Genomic DNA, 10,368 nt, shown 5'->3' on the forward strand with positions numbered 1-10,368 from the left:
AACAAGTCTATTAAAAAATCTAAAATATCACAGGGGGGCAAAATCCTGCATGACCCCTGTATACATAGGAATCAACAGTGCACACGGAAACTGTCGGCAGTCACACTATTTACCCACACCACCACCATGGTCCTAGTTTCTTGTGTGCACAGGGCCAGATGAGCATCCAGTGTTTTCTTCAAGGATCAGAAGGCAGCAGGGAACCTTTACATGCAATTAAGGAGTAAACAATGGGGTCTTTCCATTCTTAAAGGGAATCTGTTAATAAGAGCAACCCCCAAATCATATATGGAAATGAAGATCTTTGAAATTTAAATCTATCAACACTACACTACATGCAAACAAGCTGTACACTATAAAAGATAAAAGTTCTCACTGCAGGAAAACAGTAGCAGATATAAAAAGCAAGTAAATTGCAAACTTGCTTATTTTCATACTAACTAAAGCAAATAAATAATTGACAATGCTAAAATTAAAAAAAAAAAAAATCATAAGAATAAGCTCAAATGAGAAAATTAAAAATAGTCTGATTTTCATCCAGAAAAAACAGACATTGTTTAATCTGTATTGTAATCCGTGAGGAATCTGTTTTTAAACATCGGTTATTAACATTTACAAGAATAAATACCATTCCCTGTATTAAACTATTAAAAAACACAAAAACCTGAGTTGAAACAATGTTCAGTAAACATGCAACATTAAGCATGTGAATTGCAGCCTTAAGACTAGAAAAAAAAAAAAAAACAGAAAAATTGGTTTTTTTCTAGTCTTAAGGCTGCAATTCACATGCTTAATGTTGCATGTTTACTGAACATTGTTTCAGCTCAGGTTTTTGTGTTTTTGTCTGTTATATTGCTTTATTGCAAGTTGGGGGTGCAGCCCTCCTAATACTGAGACTGAACAACTGATTGTGTCTCACTTTGCTGTGTATTTTATCTGGGACACAGCTGACCACTTGCCACCATTCATATTGAAGTTTTGACATGACACAAGTCAGGTACAGAATATGTTTTTAACTTTAGTAGGTTAGGGACTGTCTCAGATGGGTACACCGTGACGAGGTGGGACAGCTTTTTACCTTTTTGCAAAAATGTATATACTAAGTATCCTGTTATTAAGCACTTGCAATTTATTTATAGTCAGGGTATTTTTCATACAATTTTTCTCTTTGGTTTTTTACTGTATTAAACTATTGTAAGATATCTGGAAAAAAATCAAATTATACACATATGATCCTTACTGGATCAGGTTTAGGCTATGCGCCCATGGGACAATGTACCCGTGGATATATCCGCAGGTTTCCTGCAGCAGCGCCCCGGAATCCGCAGCTATCCATTGCTGAAGGATTCCAGCGAAATATCTGCGGTAAACCTGCGGACATTCATGCGACTTACCTGCGAAGACCCGGCCTCTATCTCCATAGTGGAGGGCTGGGAATTCCACAGATATTTCCACAAGAATAATGGACATGCAGTTACGTGCGGCTGCGGGACATCCGCAGCATATTCCACAGCTGCACATACCGCACCATTGATTCAGCACTCCGCATGTCCCATAGGATAACATGGGGAGTGTCTGTACTTGCTAAATCCTGCAGATTTATCTAAAACATCCAGATAAGTCCGGAGGTTTTCCACGGCAAAATCCGCGGGTACAGAGTCTCATGGGCACATAGCCTTAGGCTGCTTTCACACATCCGGATTTTTGCTCTGCGGCACAATACGGCGTTCTGCAGAAAAACCGCAACCGGCTTTTGTAACGCCGGTTGCGTTTTTTTTTTGCATAGACTTACATTAGTGCCGTATTGTGCCGCAGGGGCTTGCGTTCGGTCCGGTTTTTGCCGCATGCGGCAGATTTAGCCGATGCCGCGGCCGGATCGAACGTTCCCTGCAACGTTTTTTGCTCCGGCAAAAAACACTGCATCGCGCCGCATCCGGCCGCTGCCGCGCATTTTTCAATGCATACCTATGGAGGCCGGATGCGGCGCGATGCGGAAAAAAACGCATCCGGTCGCCGCATGCGGTTTTTTCCACTGCGCATGCTCAGTAGCATGCCGCAACCGGAAAAAAACGGACGGGCCGCATGTAAAAACTTATGCAAAGGATGCGGTGTTTTCGCCGCATCCGTTGCATAGTTTTCACAGCCGGATTGAGCCGCACTGCTCAAACCGGATGTGTGAAAGTAGCCTTATTCTTCGCACCCACAGACGAACAGGCAAATCTCATCTGAAATATGGAAAAGACAAGTGTATATTCTGTTTGTTCAGGCAACGATTCAATCTGTGTGAAAAATAAGAATTATTCTTACCGATAATTCGCTTTCTAGGACCTTCCACGACAGCATAGGAGGTTGTCTCTCCACGCCCTAATTGGGACAGGAAGTTCAAGAGGTTTAAAAGGACCCTCCCACCTCCCATAGCCAGTGTCTTACAAAGAATCCATAGCATATGAGAAGTACTACACATTCAGGAATACATGAATACATAGGGGAGGGAATTACCTGCTGTCGTGGAAGGTCCTAGAAAGCGAATTATCGGTAAGAATAATTCTTATTTCTCTAGTCCCTTCCACGACAGCATAGGAGGAATACCAAAGAATTGATACCTAGGGGGGGGACCACAGCCTGCAGGACTTTCCTGCCAAAGGCCAAATCCCTGTTGGAATCCAGATCCAGACGATAATGCTTCGTGAAGGTATGGAGCGAAGACCACGTAGCCGCCTTGCAGATCTGCTCAGGGGAGGCCCCTGCCCGTTCGGCCCAGGAGGCAGAGGTAGCCCTGGTGGAGTGCGCCGTGAATCCAGTAGGCGGAGAGAGATGCTGAGCGAGGTATGCATCTCTAATTGCTCGCACAATCCAGTTGGCGACTGTACTCTTAGCCACCTTCTTGCCCTTATTGCGGCCAAAGGGCTGGATGAACAGGTTAGAATCAAGGCGCCAAGAAGCAGTAACCTCTAGGTAGTGCAACACTATCCGACGGACATCCAAAGAATGAAACACTTCCTCACCCGGAGTCCGAGGATTCTGACAGAATGAAGGCAGGACGATGGACTGCGAACGGTGAAAATCCGAAACCACCTTGGGAAGGAAGGAAGGGTCCAGCTGAAAAACAATGCTGTCATCTCTGATGGTCAGATAAGGTTCCCTAACAGACAAAGCCTGAAGTTCGCCGACTCTGCGAGCAGATGTAATAGCCACAAGAAAAGCAGTCTTGTGAGAAAGGGAACGAATGTTACAAGAGCACAGAGGTTCAAACGGAGATTGAGATAGTCCTGTAAGGACCACATTGAGATCCCAGCGAGGCGTCAGGACCCTCCGACGTGGACAGAGTCTACCAGCGGACACAAAGAACCGACGGATCCAACGATGATCTGCCAGAGCCGTGTCAAGACTGCACTGAGTGCTGACACCTGAACTTTCAGGGAGCTGGGCCTAAGACCTAAGTCTAAACCACTTTGGAGAAAGTCCAGAATCTGCGCAATATTAGGCCGAAAAGGGTCAGGAGGCCGAGAACCACACCAGGAGGAAAATCTCTTCCAGATTTTGTTGTATATACTATTAGTCACAGGTTTACGGTTCTTCTGCAGCGTAGCCACAACTTTGTCAGAAAGCCCTTGAGCCTTCAGTGCTCGGGCCTCAGAAGCCAGGCAGCCAAGTTGAGTTTCTGAGGAGCCGGATGGAAAATCGGACCCTGTGACAGTAAGCTGGGGTCCGAACCTAAGAGGACTGGGCCGTCGATTCCTAGCGTCATGACCAAGCTGTACCAACTCCTCCGGGGCCACAGAGGGGCTACCAGTATAGTTGGGACCCCCTCGTCTCTGATCTTCCTCAGGGCCCGTGCGAGAAGAGGAAGAGGGGGGGAACGCGTAAGCGAGGCGAAAGGACCAACTGTGGCAGAAAGCGTCTACCCCTAAAGCCTCGTCCCTTGGGTTCAGGGAGAAATATGTTGCGACCTTGCGATTCTCTGCTGAGGCAAAGAGGTCCACCTCTGGTGCACCCCACCTTGCCACTAGAGAGCAGAACACTGCCTGATCCAGGCTCCATTCCCCTGGATGAACATCCCGACGACTCAGGAAATCCGCCTGAAGATTGAGGGAGCCCTTCAGATGGACCGCAGAAAGGGAGAGCAGAGATTGTTCTGCCCATTGAAAGATTCGGGAGGATACCGACTTCAGGGCGCCTGAGCGTGTACTGCCCTGATGGCGGAGATGTGCCACTGTTGTGACATTGTCTGAATATACCAGGACGTGAGAGTCCCGGACGAGGTCCTGAGCCGCAAGGAGGGCTTCCCTGACTGCCCTGAGCTCCCGGTAGTTGGAGGATTGGGAGCTGACGTAAGGACTCCAGACCCCTTGAAATGGGGAATTTGCCACCATTGCCCCCCCATCCACGTAGGCTGGCATCTGTGGTCAGTGTAACCAGGGGTTTCTGAGTCCAGGCAACCCCCACCTGCAGGTTGGCGGGACTCAGCCACCAGAGAAGGGATGAGGAGACGGACTCCGAGAGGCGAAACCTTCTGTTTAGGGATGACGGGAGTCTGTCCCAGTGTGTCAGGATATGATCCTGGAGACACCGAGAATGGGCCTGAGCCCACCTGACCGAGGGGATGCAGGATGTCATGGAACCCAGGGCCGACATAGCCGCTCGAAGCGTTGGGCGAGCCTGCCTGCGGAGCTTCGAGATTTTGGATAACAGAGCTATCCTGTGGCCCTCTGGGAGAAAAGATGCCTGTCTGTCGGAGTCCAGCAGCACTCCGAGAAACTGCCGTGTGGAGGAGGGGGTTAACTGTGATTTTTTGAGATTGGGAATCCATCCCAGAGACCGAAGGATTCCCAAAGACCTCTCCACATGGCTCCGGAGGGTTGGAGCAGACGGAGCCATGAGAAGAAAGTCGTCCAGATACGGAACTAGACAGATACCCTGCAATCTTATGAAGGCGACCACCTCTGCCATGATCTTGGAAAAGATCCTTGGAGCTGAGGAGATCCCGAAGGGAAGTACATTGAATTGGAAATGAAGTACTTCTTCCCCGTGAAGCACCGCAAAACCTGAGGTATTGTCTGTGTCCCGGATGGACGGGTACATGGAAGTAGGCATCTTTCAGATCGATAGAGGCCATCTGGTGGTGTAGACCTATCAGGGGAATAGCTGATCTCACCGACTCCATCTTGAACCGCCGGTACCTGACCTGACGGTTTAGACTTTTTAAATTGATAATTATACGGACGTCGCCGGATGGCTTCTTGACCAGGAAGAGACGGGAGTAGTGTCCTATCCCTTCTTCCCGACTCGGGACTGGGGAAACGACCCCCGAGTGCACTAACTCTAAAATCTTTGTGTACAACAGAGTCTGTGAACCCGGCGATGCCAGCGCAGTGACTCGGAGACCCGGAAGAGGGGGGGAAAGGAATTCTATGAGAAGACCGTCCGAGATGATCTTCAGAACCCATTGGCAAGAGGTTATGGACTGCCACTGGGTAAGAAACGCTGAGAGTCTTCCCCCCACCCGGGCCGAGTCACTGCTTGTCCTGCTGAGGACGTTGCTGATGTGGAGGGATGAGGATGTTTCTCCCTCTACCTTTGGGATAGCTCCACCTGCCTGCCTTCCCTTTCCCTCTGGGCTGGGAGGCCTGAGGCATCGAGGGACGAAAGGACCGCTTCCTGGTAGGTCTAGGATCGGGCAAGGCCTTACGATCAGTCGCCTTGTCCAGGATATCATCCAGGGCAGGTCCAAACACCAAATCCCCTTTAAAAGGAAGGGAACAAAGCCTCATTTTAGAGGTGGAGTCTCCACTCCAGGCCTTAAGCCAGAGGGCACGTCGGGCAGAGTTAGAAAGCACCGAGGTCCTGGCTGCCAGGCGGACAGATTCCACCGAGGTATCTGCCAGAAAACAGGTAGCCTTCCTAAGCAAGGGAAGGGATTCCAGTAATTCCTCCCTAGGGGTCCCTTGGGAAATATGAGCCTCCAACTGGTCCAACCTCCTAATTAGGGACCTGGATACGCAGGTGGAGGCAATGTTGGCTTGAATAGAGGAAGACGATGCCTCCCAGGACCGCTTCATCAGGCCCTCTACCTTCCTATCCATTTGATCCTTCAGCTGGGAAGTATCCTCAAAGGGAAGAGCCGTTTGCTTAGCTACCCTAGCCACCTGAACGTCTACTCTTGGGATCTCCCAATGTAGTCCCGAAGGTTCCAGAGGAAACCGGCGTCTAAGGTCACTCCGTACCCGCCTCTCAGGACATTCCCATTCCTGAGAAACAATATCCAATATATTGGCATGAACTGGGAATCCCAACTGTTTGACTGACTTCAGGCCAGCAAACATTTCGTCCTGGATTGAAGGAAGAGACTGCACTTCCTCTAAACCCATAGTGCTCCGAACTGCCTCAATAAGATCCCCCAACTCTTCTGAGTGAAAAAGAAAGGACTGGTCAGACCCCCCAGATGGAAATCCTTCATCAGGACCCTCAGAGGTGGAATCAGCGTCCTCCTGATCAGAAGGGGTCGACTGGAGTCTCCTCTTTTTTGGAGGAGAGGGTCCAGTAGCAGGGCCAGGAGCAGGGCCAGGAACAGGGCCAGGCACAGGGCCAGGCACAGGGCCAGGAACAGGGCCAGGAACAGGGAGAGAAGCCAGTGAGGCCCTAATCTCCTGTTTCATCATGGACCGCAACTCATCTATCAGAGATGGTTGTTCGGCCCTAATAACCTGGTCCGTACATTGCTGGCAAAGCTTTTTATCCCATACTGCAGGGAGCTTCTTTATACAGATGGGACATTTTTTAATTTTGTCCACTCTGTCAGGTCTATCAGGCTTATCGGACTTGTCAGTTTTTTCTGACTTCTCAGGCTTCTCTGATTTCTCATTTCTGTCAGTTTTCTTGGTGGCCTTGTCCTCCTAGAAAACACAGAGCAGAGAGCCATAATCACTGATGAGACCTATGTCCGAGGGACCAGTCCCCTCCATACTCACAGTAGCAGGGGGCACACTGGGTTCTGCAGAGGCAGCTGCAGCGGAAGACATGACAGGGAGCACGGTCTTACCATGATCTGATGTCTTCGTGGCAGCCCTTATGGACAAGGGCCTGCCTCCCCAGTGACGGTGCACGTTTCCCCGCCTCCCGCATCCGGTCCTGGGCAGGTCGAGTCGCAGTCGGCGTGCCTCCACGCTGCCTCCGCAAACCGGAAGCGCTCGACCGGAAGTCCGCAAGACCAGAAGTCCCGCCTCCGGGAGCACTTCCGGATCGCTCCGGCAGCGTGCATGCGGGAGGCGGCCGGCGGCTCAGGGAGGACGCCGGCCGGGGAGCTCAACAGCCTGCATCACCCCTCAGGAGGATCCGGAAGGCTGGAGCAGCGGTCCCCCACAGCGTGAGGGAACAGCAAGGGAGGAGCGGTGAAGGCCCGACCGATGCCGTCCGGCTGAAGGTAATAGGGGGGAAAAAAAAAAAAATATACTGCAGTTCGCCGGCCACCACAGCATAGGAGAAAAAACAAAACCTCTCCATGCCCCATGGGGACAGGAAAGACACTGGCTATGGGAGGTGGGAGGGTCCTTTTAAACCTCTTGAACTTCCTGTCCCAATTAGGGCGTGGAGAGACAACCTCCTATGCTGTCGTGGAAGGGACTAGAGAAAACTATTGTTATCTAAATAGCCCTACTGAGTAAGGGTACCGTCACACTTTAGCGACGCTACAGCGATCCCACCAGCGATCTGACCTGGTCAGGATCGCTGCTGCGTCGCTACATGGTCACTGGTGAGCTGTCAATCAGGCAGATCTCACCAGCGACACGTGGAAGCGAAGCACTTTGCTTGGTTACCCGATATTTACCTTGGTTACAGCTTACCGCAGGCTGCCAGACGCCGGCTCCCTCCTCCCTACACATTCAGTTCGTTGCTCTCTCGCTGTCAAACACAGCGATGTGTGCTTCACAGCGGGAGAGCAATGTCCAAATAATGAACCAGAGCAGTGTAACGAGCAGCGAATTCACAGCAGGGGCCAGATCGCTGCTCAGTGTCACACACAGCGAGATCGCTGAGGTCACTGGTGCGTCACAAAAAACGTGACTCAGCAGCGATCTCGCTAGCGATCTCGCTATTTGAGAAGTACCCCTAACATTGGTCTGAGTACTATCTGGGTTTTTCACAAACAGGGTTTGGATGAAAAAAAAAAATACAGTCATGTGAACATAGCCCAAGCCGATAAGGTGTTAATTACCTAATAAACAATTCTTTGATTTTGTGGGGTAACCAATGCTACACCTCCAAAACCAACAGGCAACAACTGCCCGTTTCAAATCTGCAGCATGTCATTTCTTGCAGTGTTTTTCTCCCATACAAATTACTGGGGGGAAAAAAATGCATCACAAAGGCAAAAAAAAAAACAAAAAACATGTGGCTTTAGCATTTTTCCTACCAAAAAAGAAAAGGTCTACAGCAAATACTTAGCGCGAGCACATACTCTTAAACAGGTCATGGTGCTATGGTATATATATGGTGCATTTTTGGCTCAGCAGGGCACTGATGTGCCCTGGAAGCCGGCCCGGTGGAAAGGGAGCTTGTGTTCACCTAGGGAGTCAGATTGGCAGAAAGGGCGCCCGTGGAGCCGGCCCAGCAGGACGCCCGCGGAGCGTTTTTTTTTTCATATTTCATTCTCACTGCCCCCATTTTTTGGGGTTGTGTTTTTTTTTTTTTTACATCCACCATATGGTATTGGAGATATGGGCCTTTTAATTTTACGGCCTGGACAAAGGGGCACGGCTCACAGGATTCTCTGTGGACTTGTCTTTAGGTTGTTCCCCATTATTATCCTGTAAGCCACACCTCGTTGGTAAGGACCATAAAAATTAGCACTAAATAAACAGGCCCATATCGCCGATACCATATGGTGGGTTTAAAAAACCACATCCTCGAGGGAGCAGAGTGAACAAAATACGTGCAAACACTTCTCACTTGACCTGGTGACAGGTCCTCTTCACTTGACCAGGTGACAGGTCCTCTTCACTTGACCTGGTGACAGGTCCTCTTCACTTGACCTGGTGACAGGTCCTCTTCACTTGACCTGGTGACAGGTCCTCTTCACTTGACCTGGTGACAGGTCCTCTTCACTTGACCTGGTGACAGGTCCTCTTCACATCCGCCCCAATGTTTCACCACTGGTTTAACTGGGACTTATGACCTGATGGCAACATTAGAATATAAAACATTGATAATTCATCAAGAACCCCAGCGATGATCCGAGCACAATGAACGGCACTGTCGTGTCCTCAGTAGCACCTACATATAGATGATGGTACCTGGCAGTAACATCTGGCCTGGACAATCCAATCAGAGGGGCTGGATGAAGCAGAAGCACCATCAGTATTCCTCCAGGAGGCCACCAGTAACACTAGCGGGGTGACCTCACACTGGTGGTCAGTGAAGGCCGGTGGCTCCCGACTTAAGGACGGTATCCATAGTGACACTCAGCCACGGCCGGACACTTTCTGCAGGACACCTACCCGTCCAAATAGCGACAGACTAAAGCCCAATTCATTACGAGATCATGTGCTGCAGCAGCTGCGGCACCCACAGGGGGCTCTGCTCTGTAGCCTGGGTGCCCACTAATGCCCATATAACGGTCCACATCACCTATTGCCCGGCAGTGGCGCCTACAATGTGCAGCTTCTTATGATGGGCACCCTGTGGTGCAGCAGTGAGCAGGAGACGATCTCAGACTGCACCAGCCACCTTCTCACTGACACGTCACGTCCTCAGCTGGAGTTCCCCTTTAAGAGCATATGGCAGGGGCAGTACTCACAGCGTCACCCGGGAGACGTGAATGTTCACCGGCACCACTCGGTCTTTGAATGCGGTGGTGATGAAACATCCGAAAGTGAGAGCGGCCATAACACTCAGAGAGAAGGCGAAGAGGGAATTGGCCCTGGACAGCGCGGTGTTCATGGTGCCGGCGCGGATGTGTGCGGAGGACGGAGCCTTGTGCCTGCTGTCACTGCTGGGGCTAACGCTGAGCTGTCTGAATGAGCCTAGCGACGCTCCGTCACTTCCGGGTCAGGAAGCCGCCACACAGGAAGAGAGCATGCCGGGAGCCAACGTAGAAAGAGACGTATCAGTCACCTGACTATACTGAGCGGCCATGCTTGTTACTGGCAGTCTCCTGTGGTGTGCTGTGATAGGTGAAAAGTGCGGCTCAGTGTCCGACCAGGTGTCACAATAAGCAGAGCCAGACTGTCCCCGACCAATCATTAGGGCCAGGTTCTCCTCCACCAATAAGCAGTACCATGCTGTCCCCCACCAATAAGCAGAGCCAGACTCTCCCCCACCAATTATTAGGGCCAGGCTCTCCTCCACCAATAAGCACTGCCAGACTCTCAT

The 10,368-nt window shown here is 50.5% G+C and overlaps 1 protein-coding gene across 1 annotated transcript in view; it reads right to left on the reverse strand.

Annotated features, from left to right (window-relative positions):
* Window positions 1-10,045, reverse strand: part of SPCS3 (signal peptidase complex subunit 3) — a 30,263-nt gene extending 20,218 nt beyond the window's left edge. The window contains exon 1 of the mRNA XM_075347185.1: window positions 9,794-10,045. Coding sequence (XP_075203300.1) covers window positions 9,794-9,936 — 143 coding nt within the window. The 5' untranslated portion in view covers window positions 9,937-10,045. The remainder of the gene's footprint in view (window positions 1-9,793) is intronic.
* Between the last annotated feature and the right edge of the window lie 323 nt (window positions 10,046-10,368).

This window comes from Anomaloglossus baeobatrachus, chromosome 1, assembly GCF_048569485.1.
Source record: "Anomaloglossus baeobatrachus isolate aAnoBae1 chromosome 1, aAnoBae1.hap1, whole genome shotgun sequence".
NCBI lineage: Eukaryota > Metazoa > Chordata > Amphibia > Anura > Aromobatidae > Anomaloglossus > Anomaloglossus baeobatrachus.